We start from the raw sequence: 21,451 nt of genomic DNA, 5'->3' as shown, positions 1-21,451 counted from the left end.
ACACAACTCTTATCTACTCTTAGTAGCATGTTGCAGCAGTTTTAACTCTAGTGCTTATTCTTCACTGCAGTTCATGTAAGTAACCCCAGCTTTGACTCAGCACTGGGGCTCTGGCCAGCTTTAAGGGTGTATCTAGTACTCTGTGCCCCCCAAGATAGCAGGGTGTCTCTTCTACAGCACGTTCCTGGAAGCAGAAAACAATTTGTTACTTGTGTTAATCCCTTGTACACAGAGGATTTGGCCTATTGCTGGAGTTCTTAAGACTGACTCATGGTACCACCAGCTGTTTGTACTGCAGTACAAAGATACTGCACACACACAATGCAAGAGCAAAGGTCTGGCTAAAGTCAAACCATGTCATCTCCCAGAACACTCTCATCAGCCTCTTTATTTCTGACCTGCCACCTGCTCATTTCATTTGATGGCACACAGATTTGTACTGAAAAAGCCTAGGGACAGTCATTCCTTACTTGCTTCCTCTGTCCTGTCAAGGTTTCACAGACCTGCACAACTGCTCTTCCAGGCTGATGAGTTCTCAAGCATATAGTTACTCTTCCAGAAGTCTCCCCATAAATTTGATTATTCCCATCCTTTTCCAGGTGCACCTCCAGCCAGGTGGCAAGCATCACCTGCAGAGATCCATGAGAGAGCAGGCAAAGACAAACAACCTGCATGACACCTACAGCCATGCCTTTCTGATCTCCAAGAGCCTAAAGACCCCCAACAGGGCCCACTATCTGCAGCACAGCAATGTGGAAGCAAGCCATGATAAATGCAGAGCAGCTGTACACAGCAACTTCTCTGCCTATACAGAAGCAGAGAACACCATTAAGGTTAACTCCAGCAGTAGCATCTCCTGTGGCAATCCCCACTACTCTACAGGGAGCCTGGAAGGAACTCCAAAAGGTTTTATTGCACAAGAGCAAGACCAAATGCCAAGGAAAAGACAAATCTCAGCTCACTTCCCCAACATGTATACCCTGAGCAGAGAACCTGATGGGTTCTGCCATCACACTCAAGTTTTACTCAGCATCTACCATGTCATCTTGCAGCACAAAGTCAGTCCTGACTCTGGGTTAATTTCAAAGCCCAGAGAAAGCTGTAAATCAGAATCAGTTCCAACTTCTACATTTCCCAAGCAACAGAGAAAGCTATCCTACAGCAAAGACCCCCAACACACCCAGGAACAGCAAAGTCAAAGAGAAGTCAAAGGCTTCACAGTCAGTCATTTAGACCTGGAGACCACTCTCTGCACAATCATCTGCTGCCCTAGTAACAGCCTTCCAAGAAGGAAAAATCCACCTCCAACAAAAGGACATCAAGTTCTTTTATTACCTCATAGATTTAGAAACTGAAAGTTACTTTTATTTCTCTGTAAGATGGATCATTTCAGAAAGCAAGCATGACCATTTATGCCAAACTTACTTTTATTTATTTTACAAACAAAAATATACATTTTTTCCCCTATATTTCCTCTCTTTTTGCTCCTCTTTCCCTCCCCTCTGCACAGAATACTCCTGCTTGAGGTCCATTTTGAATATGGCATTATATATACATACAACAGGAGGAAGATCAGTCCATGATCTAGCACAGAAGCTCCTCAGCAGCAGAACATGGGACACTCCAGAAATACTGGAGTCCTGCCAGCAAAGGACAGGACGGACATGTTGACCACCTGCACAGGTGATTCTTCAGCATTGAATTCAGCCAATAAAAAGGCAAATTCATAACCTGCTCTTCACATCAAGGAGGGCAGGTAAGTCCACTCAGTCAGGGTGTTGAGAGCCACCAGATACTCCTTTGGATGGCAAAGCAGTTGCTCCTCTGTTTCTCAACTGCTTCACGACCTTCATATCTCAGCGCTGTCCGAGGCTCACCGACTTCAGGGAAGCTTTGCAGGTTTCCCCACGCTTTCTACCAGCAGCTCAGATCAGTCATAAGCAGCACTAGGAGCAGCAGCAGGGCAGTTCTAGCACCCTCATCCATCCCTTTCAGAGTACACAAGCATGCATGGCTCAGGCCAATGCAAATGACAGGAGCAGCACAGAACACTGCTGATGTGGCAGGGTTGGGCTGGCCACTTGCTTGTCCAGCCCGTACACAGACATTGCACAGAGGGGAAGAGTGAAAGGCTGTTGACCTACACGAGACAACTCAGCTCTCACACAAAAGGAAGCCTTTTTTCCTCAAAAGTACTTTTTTTTTTCTTTTTACAAGGGGGAGGTGTTTGTTTTCAAGGTGCCAGTGCTACTTAGAGGCCTGTGGGGCAAAGTCCACAGGCAGAACAGAGAGGCTGCATTGCTCATTAACAAAAAGAGATAAGCAAAGGGCCTGCATAGTTTTGGCAACCAATATGAACTTAGTGTTCTTACCCTGGTAACCAATGCTTTCCCCCACCTGCTCCTGATCCAAACAATTCCACACTGCACCCTGCATGACAGTTTCTCAGGAAGTTACTTCAATATTCTTCAGGACAAGCAGTGAGTTGGGACGAGATTTACACAGTCCCCAGACATTTCAAATTCTCTTTCTACCACACCTAATGGGAAGTTGCTATTGCTTATAGCAGATCATCACCTACCTGGAGGACTCAGGTAGGAAAGCACCCCCAAAGCTTGAGGAATACACCTCTTCATCCTTGGAGAGCACAGTATGTCCCAGAAACCAGCCTGATGCAGCTTTCAGCTGAGCAGTCCCTGGACTGGAACATGATGTCTTGAAACTGCATACAAAACAGCTCAGACAACAGTAGTCCCTTTTCCAGCACGGAAGAGGTTAATAAGAAGTTCCAGATGGTCTTTAAGTGAACCACATTCCACATGCACATAAGCATATCAAGACATGAAACCCATTCAAACCAGCACTAGTCCAGGGATCTGAACATAAGAGAAGGGACACTGCCAAAGGAACACATCCATCTCCCACTTGCCTACCAACTTAAGACACCAGCCAGCTTGATCCTAGCACATCTGTGGTGTTTGAGTACCTGACAGCTCAGCTTCTGCTCTGCCTCAAGCACCTGAACATCTCTGGAGCCTTCATCTGCAGAGTCAGTTTCCTCCATCACAGCACTCTCCAAGACCCTGCCAGAGCCATGAAGCAGGATGCAGACAGAAAATGCCCCTACCCCATCGCTTTTCTTGAAACTCAGCCTTGATTCAGTGTTGTTACTTAAGATTTTCCTGCAAGTTCAGATGCACAGCAGTACAGCCTCCACAGACTGTTTCACAGCTACTTCAGGTCAGCTAGACAGCAGCACTGTCTGTCCTTGTCTCCCTATTGTTCAGCCAGTTCACATCCATGCTGCTAGCTACCACCCCAGCAAAACGCTGCTAGGGCACACAGAAGAGTTCACTCCTTTTAGCACCTCTGTCCTCACTCACTCAGAACACTCCTTTTAACCCCTAGCAACTGCAATTCATTATTTCCATCAGTATTAGCTGAAACCAGAGATAAGCCCAACTTTGTCTTTTCCAACAGCTTTCCTCTTCAGACACCATCACCACTTATGCTGTTGCATTATGCCAAAGACCCAGGCAGCCATGCTGCTTGAAAATGCCCACGAAGACCATCTTTGGTTTCAACCACCAAACTCTTTCTATATATGTACAATACAGCAGTCAAATCAACATCCTCATCCCTAAACACCATTCCCCAAACTGGCAGACAAGTGTTTTCAGTCACTGAAAAGGAAGAGGTGCCAGGCAGGCCTATCTTCTGGGTCATATTCACATCTGGAACATGGCAGAACAGGAAGGTTCAGTGTTTATAGGTTTATGAAGACTGTTTTACATTGTTGTCAGATAGTGAAACAAAAATGTTCTTTTCAACAGGACTTGGGCTGCCAACTCAGTTCCACAATAGGTTTTGGAAATCCTAAGGAAGAGCAGAAAGCCATGGCAGATAGCCAAGGCCAGGTTTCCAGTGGACATCCTAACAGCTGTGGTATCAGGGAGTTTGGAAGGAAAGGAACAAGACATCACATGAAGCAGGTAGCCCTGCTTTAGGCATTGATGGCTTTCCAGCGGTCACTGTCTATGCTGTTGATGCTGCCCACGTGATATGGCATGGAGGCCACATCATCCAGGTAAGCTGTGGTGTCTATCTGAGTGCTTGAGTAGAAGCCAGAATCCATTCCTTCCTTCTTGGCAACAGCATAAGGGTGGGGTAGGTGCACATCCACATCCTCAGGCTCATCCACTTGACATTTGTAGGAGAAAAGGATCTTTGGTTCAGACCTGGAGCGATGAAAGATTTCAAATGTATGGTTAAGCAATGTAGTATCACAGCCACTCGCCCTTAGCTGAAACTCAGCAGCACTAAGAAATTGTGTATTCAGACCCTACAAACACATTAGCTTTCAGGCCTGAAATACACCTGGCAGAGCAACTGCCGTAAGGTAACGCTAAATGTAGTTTTAGACTAAGTCACCTAAGAGAAATAGAAATGGCAGAACCCCAACTCTAGTGTAGGAAAGGTGCTCTCATCTTTGGAAGTTCCAAATCACTGAGGGCAACAGATTCCAAACACCACTGGGACTCCACAGAAACCTGGTTACTGATAGCAACAGAACAGGTCCACCTCAAGCTCCACTTGCATGCATCAGGAAAACCAAAACACAAACACTTGTGGGTTAGCAGTAACCATCTCTAACTCCAGGCACCGTTCCCTTCTGATTTCAGAAGGCAGCAGAGGCACATTTGGATATTTTAAGAGCACTTTATGTCCATAGTTATTTCAAAGCCTGCTGTTTCTCGCTTATGAACAAAGCTAAAGGTCCTGCATCTGGGTCGAGGCAATCCCAGGCACAAATACAGGCTGGGCAGTGACTGGCTGGAAAGCAGCCCTGAGGAGAGAGACTTGGGGGTGCTGGTGGACAAAAAGCTCAACATGAGCTCTCAATGTGCACTTGCAGCCCGCAAAGCCAATCAGATCCTGGGCTGCATCAGGAGAAGTGTGGCCAGCAGGTCAGGGGAGGTGATTCTCCCCCTCTACTCAGCCCTGGTGAGACCCCACCTGGAGTACTGTGTCCAGTTCTGGAGCCCCTATTACAAGAGGGATGTGGACATGCTGGAATGTGTCCAGAGAAGGGCCACAAGGATGATCAGAGGGCTGGAGCACCTCTCCTATGAGGTCAGACTGAAGGAGTTGGGGCTGTTCAGTCTGCAGAAGAGAAGGCTCCGAGGTGACCTAGTTGTGGCCTTCCAGTATCTGAAGGGGGCCTACAGGAAGGCTGGGGAAGGACTTCTCAGGATCTCAGGTAGCGATAGGACTAGGGGGAATGGAATGAAGCTAGAGGTGGGGAGATTCAGGCTAGATGTGAGGAGGAGGTTCTTCCCCATGAGAGTGGTGAAAGCCCTGGAATGGGTTGTCCAGGGAGGTGGTCGAGGCCCCGTCCCTGGAGGTGTTTAAGAGCAGGCTGGACGAGGCTCTGGCCAGCCTGATCTAGTGTAGGGTGTCCCTGCCCATGGCAGGGGGGTTGGAACTAGATGATCCTTGTGGTCCCTTCCAACCCTGAATGAAACTATGAAACTAAAGCTTCCACCGAACCACTGTTTTCCCTACCAAGATGCATCTCCTCCGAGTGGCCACGTGGCGGCAACCCCGACCCAGGAATCACTCCCGAGCGCTTATAAGCGGTGGCTCTTAGGCCCACATTAGAGGAGTCCTCAGGCAAAGAGTTAACCTAACCCCTAAATCGTCTCTACAAATCTACTCAAAAAAATCCCACCCAGAAGACCATTTAACCTTCCGAGATTCAAGCTCTCACTAACAATTAAGTTAATTACAGTGGGAAAACTCTGTAGTAAACAAGACAGACACCAAAATGGTAATCCTACCACTGAGAGGTGGTACTGAGAGTGGTCTGAGAGGAATATAGCTATCAGCTCTACTTTGCATGCAAAGGAGCCTTGGATAGAAGCAAGTATCTCTGGATCACACAAGAAAAACTTCAAGGCCAGAAAGGAGAAAGTGGTTCCCCATCTGGCACTTGAGCCATTACCTTTATTCTACAGATGGGGAGAACTTGAGTGCAAAACAATTAAGTGACAGTCTACCCCCTGTAACCTCCTGTGCCAGGCTACTCACCCAAAGAAGCCTTTCAGGAATGCCACATATATGAGAGGTGCAAAGAAGCTGAAGTAAAGGAACGTGGTTGCATCAACACAGCTGTCAACAACAAAAAGGAAGAAGGAATTTGGCACTCAAGCACAATACAGCTGTGTAACACCAATCACATCCCCCTAGAATGATCTAATTTCCCTCCAGAGGACAAGTCTTGTGCTAAACAGATTCAAGCTGATGTAAAGTAAACAGACATTGTCATCAACACGTGTCACTGCTCTTAGACACTCAGAGGGAGCCCTGCCAAGACTCAAGGTCTCAGTGCTCCCAATTTTGACTCACAGAACCAACACTGACCCTGAAGAATGAGACTCTAGATATGAACAAGGCCATTTCTAGCAAACAGAATATTCAATTACCTAAAAAACATGGAAACATGAGCCAACGGCCAGGCATTTGTTCTCCACCTCAAGAACACTGCAGAGCATGCAACTCTACAGACCTCTCCCCTGTGAATTTCTTGACCACATAGAGGGCTTTTGGCACAAACCAGACCAAAGAGCTTTATTTTTCCTGAGGAACATAGCACAAGTTTATTTCCTTGGGAAAGGCAGTGATGAAGCACAGTCTTATGCAACATGATCAGCTGGGCTGTAGGCCTCTTCCCCCAGCATACATACCACAGTCCTTCTATGATATCCACACAGAGAAGAGCACTGCCCAGGCCCTGCACCAGGTTCAGCAGTGCCAGGATTCCAGCATAAACATAAAAACTCTTCCTGGCTGTGGAAAAGACATGGACACAGATAAAGCTCACTTTGTAAGAACAAGCCCAGTGTAAATCTGGTTTGTCAACTCCACCAAACAGAAGCACCTCTCCATCACATCTAAGAACTCCTGAAGAATTAAGACTTTCCCATCCTGACAGGATTCATGGAGCTATAGTGGACTAAACCACATCCTCCTGCATGTGTATGATGGCTTTTGAAAACGTGGTCATGGCAACACATGCAAAGGCTTTACAGGCAAGCATCTGAAACCAGTGGCAGTCACACAACTGAATGTAGGAAAAATAAACAAAAGACCCCACACAGCTGAACCAGAAGCTGAACTCTCCCAAAGAGCAGCACTAGCACAACCGCTCAGGAGACCTGGACAGAAGCAGGATATGCTGGACACTGTGTAGGTCAGGCTTGAGGCATGTGCCACACACATCCACTCCTCCAGAGGACCCCCACACAGAGGCCAGCGCTACTTAAGACAAAACAGCCCAATGCAACCAGCTCAGTAACATCTTCTCTCCCTATTCAAGAACTGCAGATAATTCTGCCACAAAAAGAAAAGCCAGAGAAGCACCTCAATACAGTAAATGTAAAGAAAAAAACTGAAGCAGCTCACAATTAGCCATGCTTCCTCAGGAGATGACCAGCATGTACACTTTAACATCATCCATGCATTTCAAAGGAAGCTATTATTAGGAAGCCATTTCTTGTGACTTTCTGAACTTCATATATTTACATCTGTACCACTACCTGAGCAGTAGATCTGGTTTGCTTTAGGGAATGCTTAGCTGCTGAAGTAGCAAAGTAATTGCCCTTACTGTGTTCTCTAAAAATGTACCACATGTTGTTTTTTCCAGGGACAACTTAGCAATCCTTTGCCATGTACCTGTACCCTGAGACAGTGGGATGTACCTGCAGCACAATCACATACAGGAACCTCTTACCCCCACCTATGTTTTATTCTGACACTGTCTGCATCTGTACCATGGAAGACACTGTGGTCACTTACAGGGCAAAGAAATCCGGTCTTTCAGAGGAGTTTTTGGAAGAATCACCACCAAGGAATAGACCTGTTGAGACAAATAGCTAACTGTTCCATGGCTCCTTGGCAACAGCACTCAAGCACCTCTGCAGGAATGGTGCCACACACCCCCTAGATGTCTCAGGACAGAGGCACAGACCTCCTGATATTAAACCCAGTGCAGATGGTGCACATGTGAAGGTCTCACACCCCATCTGCACCAGCACAAAAAGGCTACTCACTGAGAAACAAGGGAGAACATCTGCTTTCAGCTGGAATTCAGCTGCCACAGCTCACACCACTCCCACCTCACCTTTACTGCTTCCAGCTTCCCTGCTGCATGAGAAGCATCGGTGCTGCGCCGTATGGGGCAGGAGGGGCACTAGGGCCTTATTGTACACAAATCATTCTCCCTGCCCCATTGGGAAATTACAAAGAAGCTCTGAGAGGGCATAACACATGCCCAGTACTTACCAGAAAGAAGAAACAGGAGCTGGCAAGCCAAAAGTGTCTTCCTCCATGGCCATAGATGTTGAAGTCTTCTGCTGAGAGGTGGGCATCAGGGTACAGGATTTCCAGGGTGCCCTAGGAGAGAAAAGGCACCAACATAATTCCATTATAACCAGCATCCTCACTAGAGAAGGTGCCTGAACAATGACTATGTCTAAAGAAGTTCAGGCACAGCTGTATCTACCACCTAAGATGAACCACTGCCCAGCTTAGATCAAGCTCACACAGGGAAAGTAGAAGAAATTGAAAACAAGGGAGGGGAAAAAAGTGGCAGGAATCTGCATCTGAAGGAAATAAGCATCAGTGGCATTCCAGAAGAGAGACTGAAGGGACAGGGGATGCAAGCAATTGTCTGTTTGAAATAGAGATACATTTCCATCTCCAAAGCAGGCCTTTCCAGAATACAGGAAGCCCACACTTGTGAAAGAAATGGGAAAGGACACTCTCATTCACTTAAAACTCCTGAAAAATGGTATGAAGAGAAGCTACCACATAAATAGACAGTGGAGAAAAGAGCTTGTAAGCACTCCTGAACCCAAATATAGCTCCAACCCTTGACATTAAACAAGGCTTCCCCAGGTTTATCATATGGTAATGAACAGTTCATTGCCTATGCAAGCAAGAGCCTGGTCATGGAACAAAGAGCTCTGTGTTGTTCTAGCACTGTCCCAAGTATAGAGACAGAGGGCTGACCACTTACACATCAAGAACAAACCCAGACACATACTGCATTGTTCAGAGAGATGGAGACAGCTAATAAACCCAGTTAGCAAGCCAGCTGCTAGTGTGAAGAGAAGCAAGAGCTCTCAGAGTCAGGAGACAAGAGACTCACTGCACTGCCCTTATCTGGCAAACACCTCAGATCTCTCATCCACCTTCCATGGCACTTCAGACTAGATTCAGAACTTGTGGCTCAGGAGTAAAAATTCTCACTCCTGTTCCAACATTCACTTAAGGCAATCCATCTAAACCTCACCTTTCTTCACCTAGGCTGTGTTGGAAGAGGAAGAGTCTATACTTTACAAGGCTGAGCCATTCCTGCCACAAAAAGGACAGGAGATAGAGTCTGGTGTACCCTGGGGATGCTGATACATTGCCACAAGCATCCTGTCTTACACTAAAACCTCATCCAAAGAATAAAGCTGACACTTGCCAGATAAGAGTCCCAGACCTAACTACCTAGCTCCAAGTAAAGTCCTCTCTTTTGCAAAGACTAATTCTTCTGCTCCAATGTACCCACCTGGGTGACAGAATATGCCAGAGACAGCACTGTAGTGATTGCCAGAACACGTTTCACGCTTGACTTGCTCTCCAGGTGACCTGGAATTAAGAACCACAGCAATGACTCATGATAAAAATCAGTTCCCTCCAAAACCAATACAGGAAAACATCTGTAACTCCAGAGGCCTTCAAGGGAAGGTTAAAGTTCACTGAACTGCTATAAATTGCTTCCCTGCTTGTGGAGTTGAGCCCTTCACAGACAAAATAGTCCTTAAAAACAACAGTGCTTGCTTTCCCCCTAACACAGAGAAAGTAACTGAATTCTTTCACTGAGTTTAACATAAAAACCAAAACAAACAAGCACCCAAAACCCAAGAACCAAGTCAGGAATGACTCCAGTGCCACACACTCTGAGATGCTGTGAAGTTTATTCTCAGGAAGAAGAAAGTTTCTGGGAGACTGGGTTAGAACAGGGAAGAAGGGCTTATATCTAAACCTCCAGAAACTCCTTCCAACCTAAATTATGCTGTGAGCCCTCAAAAGATGAAAGAGCTCATGCTCAGTTATCCCACTGGCAGACACAACAGCAATGCCTAGCAACCCTTCTCCTCTACCTCTGGCCCACAGGAAGAGGTGCTCCAAAGTGCATTTTTACTTGTACAATTGAAAAAAAAGCAGAGTCACAGATTGCAGATACAGTTAAAGCATTTGAATGAAGCCAGGATGGAATCAAACCAATCAAGTAGGGGATTGGAAGACCCCCAAAAGCACAATCTTCAATAAAATGGAACTGAAGCAAAGATCAGACTGTTGACATCTGTGTATGTCTTTCACCTGAACTGTACACTCCATCACATGCTTGCAGGACAAACAAAGCACACTGCACAAGCCACAGATCTGTAAAAGCAATCAAGCTTGCAGCCATTTCTAACTAAAACTCCCCAATTAGTCTTTTGTCTTTATTCTACAGCTCCTTCACTTGACAGAATCACTATCTCCACAAAGTTATAGATGCAGCCTCTGTGCAAAGAAAGGGAATAGGAAACAGCCAAAGCACTGAAACACCTCCTGACACATACCAAAGGCAAGGCCTAGAATCACCACACTCAGTTCAATCGCCAGAAGGAAGAATCTTGTGATCTCCCACAGGATCTGAAGGATAACAGAAACCAGATAAACTCAATTAGATGGAGCCAGGAACCAGTCATAAGTTAATACAGCAAAACTCTACTCCCTGCTCCAGGGGATGGCAGCCTCTGAATGGAGTAGGTCATTTCCACAAACCTACCACGTGCTTTCTAGAATACCAATTGCATGCTTGTTCCAAGCCCTGTCCATGCCCATGAAACAGACCAGTTGTGTGAGAGCAAACAAAGAGCATGCCTACAAGAGAGAGGAAATGGCTGGTTTGCCACACTTGAGGATCTGCCACTTGTCTTGGAAGTATCCTTTTAGCTGTATTCCCAAGAATCACAAACCCAAGAAGACATCAAAAGTGTACTAAATAGGGTCAAGCAGTAGATTCTGCAGTACAGTTATGACTGAACAAACTCAGTTTTCTGCACTCCTCCAAAGCCACCAGTCCCTGAATTTAAAGTATATTCAACTCCAAAGCCCTCCCACTTCCCATGTCTTCTGTGGTGAAACAAGATCAAAAAAAACAACAGGTGAGGCAACTTTTAAGGTAGTCATGTAATAAATTAGTGCCAAACCTAGATCAATAATCCAGATTCTGGTTTATTAATCCTTTTCCTCTGATCACTGAATGGCATTCTCTTGTACACAATATTTAGAGGCATTTGATGAGATTTCTAAGCTCAAAAAGTATAGAACTACAGAATGCTAGGGGTTGGGAAGGACCTCTAGAGATCAAAGTCCGACCCCCCTGCCAAAGCAGGATTACCTAGGGCAAGCCACACAGGAATGCATACAGGTGGGTTTTGAAAGTCTCCAGAGGAGACCCCACAACCTCTCTGGGCAGTCTGGTTCAGGGCTCCACCACCCTCACCATAAGGAAGTTTCTCCTCATGTTGAGGTGGAACCTCACACACAGTGTATTTGTGTATATGAGAGAAAACAAAAGAAAAATGATAAAATGTATGTTCACACGAAGAGAAGCTTGACAGCATCTGTTTTACTGCATGACTTCCCAGCCAGGTGCACAACACCAACAGAGCTGGGGAAAAAAAACCACCTTCTCACCTATTCTCCATTATTTGCATCCCAGACCTACATCTATTTGAGAAGTGAATGAACATGCTACAAACACCCAGCCACTGACAACAAGCAGTGTATTACAATGCTTTGACAGGTAACAGTAAAGGGGAAAGTAAAAGAACCAGACCAATCCCACAGAAAAAGCCAGAAGAACCTAGACACTATGGGTGGCTCTTGTTCCTCTACCCCCAGAGCCTTTTGTTTTAGGTAATACTCTACTAAAAGTCAAATGACCACAAAGAACAGCACGTACAAAGCTATTTCCTGTTTGCTAAGGGTTACCTTGTGCTCAGAGTGGCCACAAGGACATTCAGCTATCAGTCTCAAGTGGAAATGCAGTTTGATTTGCTCTCAGTGCAAAGGAATTTAACATTTTTCCAAGAGCCGCTCAACTACTGCAAGGACAAAGCAGCCCAGGTCTTGCCCAGCCACTAAAGGTATCTGAATGTTTAGATGATCCCAGCAACAGGAAAGTTTTGCTGCCACTATTTTGTGTGCCTATTTTAGGAAGTCCATTGTTTCACAGCCCTGGCTGTTGTGACTATTTAGATAAGAGCTATCAGAACAGGATTCCATAGTACACAAGTACTACAACACCAAACCCACATTCCTCTTGAATGGATATAAAAGGGAAAGCACAGCAGACTGGTGTGATCAGAACTGCAGTAAACAGCATGGTACCTACCTTATCTGCAACTGTGGCAGCATCAGAGGCACTCACAGTCATGGAGACAACAGCACGAGCAATACCGACTAAAGCCACCACAAATACCTACACAAAAAGATACCAGAAGTGAGCTCCTGTCTACAAGGAACATTAGGTAGTAGTGACCAGAAAGCCTTCTGCAATGCTATTTCCAGGTCATCTTTCAAACCTGATGTGTATTAAGGATTTCCTGCAGCAGATTACTTTGCTGAAGAAGATTCCTCAGGCCTGTTAGATGTAGGAGCACTGGTTTAGAATTTAGGAAGGAATAAATCTCCTCAACTGTCAGATTAAATAGTTCTGAAGAGGTCTCATCCCCTCCTTACAATAGTATCTTTACAGACAAGCAGGCTTCCCACAGACCACTGAGGCAGGGCAGGAGAAAAACTAGACAAAACCCACATCCCTCCAAATGACAAGATCAAATGACTGAACAAGCCACTCACATCAGATAACAGAAGTCACTCACCTGACTACTACAGGTCTGTGATAAAGCTAAAATCCACAGTTCTCTCTCTCTCTCTCTCAACATTGACAATGCTCAGGAATGCAGCAGAAATTCAGCTGCAACGAACAGCTTTAAAACATCTTACCCTGATGCACAGTGCAACATAGAGATACTTAGGTCATGACAGCAGGGAGCTCAGTAAGGCTAATTTACCAACTCCTGCGCTGTCACAGCCATACTATGCAATTAAGAGCTCTGTTGGATATATCTACCCTCTGCTGTGCAGACTTATCCCCTAAGAAAGCAGATTTTTCCAAATAAAATTCTGTGAGGCACAGGCTAATTCTAATGATGCAGGTATGAGACAGCTAAATCTGTCAGGGAATGAAGAGTCCAAGCTGATTCTAAAGTGTCTGTAGAATGGAAGTGATCAAGAAGCCACCTGCAGCTGAGTATTTCTTCCTTAGAGGAAGAAGGGATGCAAGTGGCAGGAAAGAATAATACACCACCCTCTCCTGGGGTGGAAAACTCTGACAAAACATTGAGAAAGAAGAAGGGTCCCTGAACAAAATATTCTAGAGCAGCTACCAGGCATACAAGATGAAAACACACCCTCTTTTGCTTTCTCTAAAGTAGCCTGAGACTTTGCTTCATCTATTAACTTTAATATCTACTCCACAGGAAAGCATTCCTACAAGACATGACAAACAGCCATTTGAGAGGAAATTCTCACAGAACACACTTCCATCCTCATTTCCCAGTAACATGCTCCAGAAGATCAAACTGAATGAAACTGTTTTCCTCTAAGGCCACTTCATCACTTTCTGCTTTTCTGACTTGAAGAAGGCAACATCACAAAGTCAGTGCACTTGTTAATTCCCTTTGGTTTATCAAGGGTTTCACTTTCCAAAGCCTTTGGCATGAACTCCCCACTGAGCCATGTGCACTACTGGAAGCATAAAGGAAGGTTTAAATCCAGATTGGAAAGGGCTGGTAATGTTTTCAAAAGTTTGGACCACTGATGTGTACACTTGGTCACCCAAAATCCTGCACAAGCCCAGTGCTCACACTCCAGGCCTGAAAGAGCAAACAAGTGTTCCCACCAGAGATTTAGTTGGGGCTACTAGTTCAGATTTGGTTTTGATGCTTCTTGAGTTTTGACATGCCAGGCCTCCAGCCCAATTCAAACACACACTGCCTTCTATAACTTGTACTCAACATACTGAAGAAAAGCAAGCACATTATGCCATGCACTAATGCAAGCCAGGATCATAAAAAGCACTAAAATAAAGCTTCTGAACAGTATTTTTAAGCAAATTTAGGTGAATTTACTTTTTTAACTGGGGAGAGAACAAAATCTTAGATGTCCTGAGAACTGCACTGCCTATATATTCTGTTTCCATCTTAAGAAGCATGAAGAGCATCAAGCCAGCAGCCACTGATATGGCAGGAGAGAAACAAACTGGGTTTGGGTTCTACATTCTCAGACTAACCAGAACCCTGTCAAATAATTTTCTACAGCAGATGGTCAAGCTCTTAAACAGCTTCACATGAATAATTCTCCCATGTTTCTCTTTCACTGCCTCAATGAGAAGCTGGTTTTGTGTCACATGCTACTTACTGCATGGAGAAAAGTGTAAGATACTGGATTCCAAGACAACAAAGTAACAAAAGAAGGGGGAAAAAAAGAGGGGGGGGGGGAAGATCTCCACAGGAGAACAAAATCCACTCACATCCAGTAGACATGGTCCCACAATCTGTGAAAAGCAGAATTCAGACAGTGAAAAAAACCACCTGTGTTTACTTGTAGCACACTTTCAATTAAAAATGGATTTTCTCTCTGTGAGATCTGGTCTAGGCTCTCTCTCCAGCAGCTCCTGAGTAGTAATAAAAAACACTCACTCATCACTTCACAAGCACAGTGGTACTCACTAGTATGTAGAATGTAGTGAAGATTGGGCTGGAAGTGACCCGGATTTTGGCCCTGGCAGAGGGCAGTTTCCAGAGAAGAAACACAAAGAAAAGTACGTTGGGAACCAGAAGCAGAAGATCCCAGTAGCGGACCCTGCAAAAGTAAACAGATCAGCTTTTGTCCTGTTCTTCAGCATCTACAAGTGCAGACACCAGCCCCAGTCCCTTCCCAACCAAACTCTGAGAAATAAAGCTCTCTCCCCTGAGCCAGGGTCAGTTCATTATCTCATTTCTTCTGTCTCACCTGGACTTCCCAATGTCCTCATAGAGCAACAACAGGCACTTGTGCGGCACACTGATGTTGGTGTCATTGATTGCCTGTGTTGTTGTTGGCCACAAAGCTGTCACATTATCCAGTGGTGTCACCAGGCCAGTTGAATGTGTGATGTTGTCAGACACTGTGAACCTCATCACAGACATCACGGACCGGAACATCCTGCCCTCCTTCTGGTTCAGGTCCAACCCAGCACAGGTCAACCACAGAAGAGACAAAAAGCAACATTCAATCAGTAGTGAGTCAGAGCTAAAGAGCACATCCCTGCCATTAGGCCCCTGCACAACTGCTTCCTGCTTGTTGCAGCCAATTATCATCATCTGAAAGACTGGATTACACAATGAAATGCCACCTGCCCTCACTCTCCACACAGCCATTAGGGTGGCCAGCACAGAAACCTATCTTGTATCACAGTAACAAGCACCTTCAAAATAGTGTAATAACATGTTGAATTCAATTCTGTGATTTTTCTGAGCTTTGACAGTCTGCAGTCTGAGAACAGGGAAAGCCTCACATGCTGTTACCTATGGGGACTGTACAGACTCTTCATCTCCCTAAGACAACACCAGCAAAAGCCAAGATTCAAAGTTATTCTTCTAACCCTCTGCAAGATGCCAGAACTATTCTGATTTTAAACATGACAGTAAGGCTGTGAAAAGACAGTGCCTAAAACCATGTTAAGCATAAAGCCCTTCAGCTTCTTTGCATTCAGCAGTCTCAACTGCATTGCCCTTCTCAGACAGATCAGCATCAACCCTAGTAGCTTACAAAAGCCAAAACCAGGCACAGTCCTGTCTAATGGGTTTCCTGAGGTCAAGCCCTCAAGCAGCAGAGCAGTGTGGTCAGAACATGAGGAGCCATGGCACTCAGTTCTTTTGCCTGCACTGCTTTACACCTCTCCTGTCTCTCAGAGGTGACAACATGGAATCTATCATTTCCCTGATGAAACTTCTTTGTGCTATCTTCCCTGAGAGCACATTCAGATCTTTTCCACCATCTGCCCACCCCCCAGACCCTACACTACTGTGATATTAACTGCCCCTCCAGAGGTTAAAAGGAAACAGATGTGATCCACAAGCCCTGAGTGCTTCATGCTCACGACTTTGGCAGAAACTACACCAGCAGTTTTCTCTCTGTTGCTTCTGTGGTTATCTTGGAGCTTAAGTGGACTACAGCCCACAGTACTTTAGATCAGGATTTAGCACATACTAATTAAATCAGTATATACTGATTTACCTTACTAAGCCTGCTACTGATTTAATGTATCACTTCGTGCAAATCCTCTGCTCTTCCCTTTCTTAAACAGAAAGCCTCACCCTTAAGGCACTTGACTGCCTAGGAGCTGACTACAAACAGAAGGTCCTAGCCCATCTCCTGACAAAGAAGTGGTCACAGAAAACACACACAGACACAAAAATCTCTGTCAGCTGGCATCTTACAGATGCACATTGCCAGGAAGCACTCCAGCAGTCTGTGTGCTAGAGTTAACCCAGGATTCATCAGGGAAAAAATACTCTCCCTGTTTGACTTTAGCCCTGGATGCCATAGCAAAACCTGACAGGCTCTGTGACAGGACTCAGGAGGTATTTTCCCTGTGAGGTTCTGGGTAACTCACAATTCAGAATGAATCAGCACAGCTCCAGATCATCTGTTAAGCTTTCAGAGTTCAGTAGCACCTTCCCCTCAAACCACTCAAGACTGTCAGCCACAGACTCCTCTTTCTCTTCAGAGGCTAAGACTCTCTTCAGGTCTTCTGAGGGGTAAGGGGATCATCCTCCCCTCAGCTAACAAACCCTCCTTTTGATTCATCCATGCTGACAGACGCTCACTGAGCTGGGACTTTTCTTTGGTGACTGCCATATGCTGTGATACGTAAGAGAGATCACATTAAACAAACACACAGACCTGGAAAGATCAACTTTGAGCCAAAAAGTCCCAGCTCTAGAACAGCTTCTAACAAACTTTCACCTTCCTTATCTCTTCAAATGTCCTCTCTTCACTCCAGCTTCTCACTTCTCCGAATTAACACTATTTAAAATAACTTCTATCAATAATTTTGCTCCTTTCTCTACCTCTGAAACTCCTCTACCCTCTCCATAGCAGCAAGGATAAGGATGTTCACATTTGTCAGCATAGGAAAAAGCAATACATATTACAAAAAATACTGGAGAAGAGTAGATAAAAACCTCACTGAGCATGGGTACCACAGTACCATGAACTGCAAACCATAGCACTCTCCTACTATTCTTTCCTGGGGCAATGGATTTGGTCAGCCTGTCCCACTGAAAAGAGCTCAAGAATAAAGTTGCAAGAAAATCAAAAAGGAGAAAGATCTTCCTTTATAAAATGAACAAACAGGCTCCATTCTTTGAGCCTAGAAGCCACCGCTATCATGCAACAACAGCAAGCTGCTGATAAAGAGAGGAGTTGGCCACACGCAGCAAGGCTCGAGTCACAAAGTTTCAAAGGGCAAAGAGAATCAAACCTGCCTGGCTGGGCTGCTTGCTACAGCCTTGTACCCATGCTTGTATCAGCATTCTATTTTTCCTCCCAAGATGGAGCATACACAAAGCAGAGCAACAGACCGTCCAACATGATAAGAAAGGGCAGCCAAAGCCATCAGCCAGACAGCACAATCATCATGCTTTTGTACCAGCTAAGGCCCAAGGCAAAGATATAAAGAACTGGCCCATTCCCACTGGAATCACCAGCAAACACTCTGTGGCAACAGGACCACAAGCTGATGGCAAGTATCTGGTTAGGCTTTGGCATTCCCAGCAACACTGCTCCTTACAGCACACTGTCCAAACCCTCACCCTATCTAGCTCAGAAGAAATCCAGTCAGCTGAGCATATCGAAGAGATCACTCACCACACCCTGCCTGTACCAGGCTACTCACTGCAGCCGGCCCAGCCTACACAATGGGGATAAAATCACCCCATAGCCACATAAAAGCAAACCAGTGCCACAGTCCCGGTCTCCCTTCTTCTTCTAGCAGGTGTATCTATTCACCATACACCAGGAAACAAAATAAAATGCTTTTCCACACAATAGCTGAAGTCTGCCCGACTTGGCACAGGCTCATTTCTCTGTCCAGGCACTGGACTCCCAAGGTGCACTTAGTTCAAGAACATCCACATGACTTAGGCTGCCGTGACAGAGCTGCTGGGGAAGGCTTGGCTCCACCTGCAGTGAAAATGCCTCCCATCCAGGGGATGTTGTTTCTTCATCCATGGCACCATAATCACATCAGAGCTCAAAGAAATTCGGGGGTCACATCACTGGCAATCGTGTGTGTTCTCAAAACCCAACCACAGAAAGGTGAATTACACACTACCAGAGTTTCAGCTCTAATTAAGAAGAAAAAAAGTTCTCTTCATTTCTGAAAAGAGTATCAGAAAAGCTTGCAAGTACAGATCACACTACACTGCATACTGCACACTGCTCCTTAAAACATTAGTGCAAGTAAAAGCTGCACTGTCCAGATTCATGCTTAAATATACCTCTTACTTCAATAAATGCTTAAAAGCAAAAGAAAAGAAAAAACCAACAACAAACACACACTTTTTTTTCTTCTCTTCCTTTTTAAGACGGCTCTTCAAGTTTGGGTTTGGTCCTAACAGTTGCATTTCGCATTTCACCCTCAGAACTCACAAGACAGGGACTTTCTACCAGTGATCGAAGACCTCTCTTTTCTCCAAGTTTTGCTCTGGACTAAACTCGGAAGAGAAAAGAACTGCAATGCTAAAAACAACCGGAGAAAAATACCGAAAGCAGAAGCAACAACGATAAGCCGCAACTCTCAGGAAGAATCCCAGCTCAGGGATGTCTGTCAGCAGTTAAGAATCCTGGTTTGTTTTGGTTTCGTTTTTTTTGTTAACTCTAGAAGGTGGGCGCACATGCAACAAGCAAGAATACAGCAAGCGAAGCCAAGAGATCAAGTACATGGTGACTTCACTCTACGCTGACGAATAAACATTATCTATGTTGAATGGTACTAAAAGATCCCGAAACGGGGGGGGTGGGGGGGGAACCCACGTTAAGTTACTTTCTACGGCATAGGATCGGCAACGGCGCCTGTGGACGCTCCTGCCACAGCCGGGCTCCCAGGCTGCGAGAGGAGGCACCCGCTGGAGCGTTCGCAAAGGACAGGGCAGAAGCTCAGAGCACCGAGGTCGTCCCAGGCTACCGGTAATCTCCAAGCCGATACCGACTGTAACCCAAGAACCGCAGCGCCCCAGGCAAGGCACGAAGCTTCCTTCATACACGAAAAGGGCAGCTAGACGCTGGCTACTGGAGCCTGACAGGTATGTTCAGACTCCCCGCTCGCTCAGGGACGACTGCTGGAATCCGACAGTCCCTAGGGGTCCCGCACAGCCCCGGCCTCGCCGCTCACCTCGGAGGGCCGCGGCCCCGCCGCAGCCAGGCCGTGCGGCCACGGCAGAGCCCACCCCTCCGGGCTGAGGTGCCCCGCTGCCCCTGCCCGCAAGCCCCTCCCTGTAAGCCCCTCTCCCGGCGCCAGCTCCGCTCCTACCCGCCGCGGGCGCCCGCCCCTGCCTCCCCGGCGACGGTGCTCAGTCGCGGAGGCCCAGCCCCACCATCCCAGGCCCCGGCCCCGCCGCTCCCCGCAGCCAGGGAGCGTCCCTAAAGAGTGGCTCAAGCAGAGCGCCGCACCGCCAGAGCCGGGCGGGGGCGGTCTCTTTTCGGGAGTGTCTGGTGGCGCTATTGATACACAGTCCCCGAGAGGGAAGCCGCTTGGACCAATCAAAGACTAAAGAAGAGAGAGTCGGTGACACGGACCGAAAGAAATAGCGGCGCCAGCCAATGGAAGGGGGCGAGAGGCGGGACTCGGGGGGCGGGCCCGCCGCCCTTTAAAGTGCCGCGGGCTTCTGTTCGTCTAACTGTTGGCTAGGCGATTGCCCTGCAGCGGTCAGTCCCTTTGCTTGATCGCTCCCTGAAATACGTGGTAGGAATAAAGCTTCCCCAGTGCTGAACCCTAGCTGCTCTTATGCCCTCCTCCCTACCGGGCCCCTGCAGTAACTTTGTATTGAGAGCAGCCCTGTGGAGAAGGACTTGGGATGCTGCTGGGTGAAAAGCTGGACGTGAGCTGGCAACGTGCACTCACAGACCTGAAGGACAACCATGCCCTGGGCTGCATCCCCAGCAACCTGGGCAGCAGCTCAACAGAGGGGTTTGTGCCCTCTGCTCTGGTGAGACCCTGACTGCGGTGTTGTGTTCAGCTCCGGAGTCCTCAGCATGGGGTAAATACAGATATATTGGAGTGGGTCCAGAGGAGGGCCACAGAGGTGATCCAAGGGCTGGAACACCTCCGCTATGAGGACAGGCTGCGAGAGCTGCAGTTGTTCAGCCTGAAGAGAAGGCTTCAGGAAGACCTTTTTGGGGCCTTTCAGTACTTGAAGGGGGGCTACAGGAAAGTTTGGGACCGTCTTTTTAGCAGGGCCTGTTGCAACAGGAGAGGAGGCAATGGTTTTAAACTATAAGATGTACACTAGATGCAAGGAAGGAAACTTTTTTTGCAGTGGGGGTGGTAAAAATACTGACACAGGTTGACCAGAAAGGTGGTGGAAGCCACGTCCCTGAAAGGTCCCTTCCAACCCAAAACATTCTATGATTCTGTCTTGGCATGGTGCAAAGGACGGTGGGGAGCAAGGCAGAGCAGTGGCGCCGTTGTCTTGCCTGAGCAGAAGCCTATCTTGACCACAGGCAAACCACGTTCAATGCTGCCTGTAATGTGCCAGCTCTCTGTTCTACAGCCTGATCATATTTTACAGGCAAGCCCACACGACCCAAAGCTATACCCAAAGGCAAACACTCATAATCCTGTACTTGTATTGTCACACACCTCCATGGAGAGGCGAATAAGGGTTTTTATGCTACTTCTGTATTAGAATTATTGATTACAAGGCAGGGGAGTTAATAATCTTCCATGGCCTGGATCCTATAATCAAGTCCCCATGGTAGAGAAGGATTTAAAACTGGGAGAGTTGGCTTTTAAGGAAAGTTTAAAGCTGACTGAGCCAACCTGGCATAACTTGGATAATAGCAGCTAAAGGGTAAGATGATAAATAATCAGCATGCTGTGGAGGTGAAAATAATAGGCCAAGAAAAGAGTATTTAACTATAATAAGCAGGGAAATAGCTAGGATGAATTAGTCGAGATTTTAAAAGGTAATTGAAGGAAATAACTGACTAAATATTAGCAGATTATTCTCAG

At 46.4% G+C, this 21,451-nt stretch overlaps 1 protein-coding gene across 3 annotated transcripts; it reads right to left on the bottom strand.

Moving 5' to 3' along the window:
- Positions 1-1,303: 1,303 nt before the first annotated feature.
- On the bottom strand, positions 1,304-19,819 carry TPRA1 (transmembrane protein adipocyte associated 1). Of its 3 annotated transcripts, none has more exons than XM_068163794.1 (11): positions 19,751-19,819; positions 15,187-15,389; positions 14,904-15,036; positions 12,503-12,589; positions 10,680-10,752; positions 9,620-9,699; positions 8,344-8,454; positions 7,858-7,918; positions 6,747-6,849; positions 6,091-6,171; positions 1,304-4,238 (listed from the first exon to the last, which is right to left on the bottom strand). In XM_068163794.1, exons 2-11 carry the CDS (start codon positions 15,375-15,377, stop codon positions 4,004-4,006), a joined length of 1,155 nt encoding a protein of 384 aa, XP_068019895.1. In that variant the 5' UTR covers positions 15,378-15,389; positions 19,751-19,819; the 3' UTR covers positions 1,304-4,003. The 3 variants fall into 3 exon arrangements, with proteins under 3 accessions (XP_068019895.1, XP_068019897.1, XP_068019896.1); XM_068163796.1 differs by having other exon boundaries at positions 15,187-15,386; positions 19,751-19,793; XM_068163795.1 differs by lacking the exon at positions 19,751-19,819 and adding an exon at positions 19,613-19,631.
- Between the last annotated feature and the right edge of the window lie 1,632 nt (positions 19,820-21,451).

This window comes from Melanerpes formicivorus, unplaced genomic scaffold (genome assembly GCF_026170545.1).
Source record: "Melanerpes formicivorus ecotype bairdi unplaced genomic scaffold, bMelFor1.0.p_v2 SCAF_74, whole genome shotgun sequence".
NCBI classification, from domain to species: domain Eukaryota; kingdom Metazoa; phylum Chordata; class Aves; order Piciformes; family Picidae; genus Melanerpes; species Melanerpes formicivorus.
Note: the sequence above shows the minus strand (reverse complement) of the source record. Positions and strands in the feature narration are given on the sequence as shown.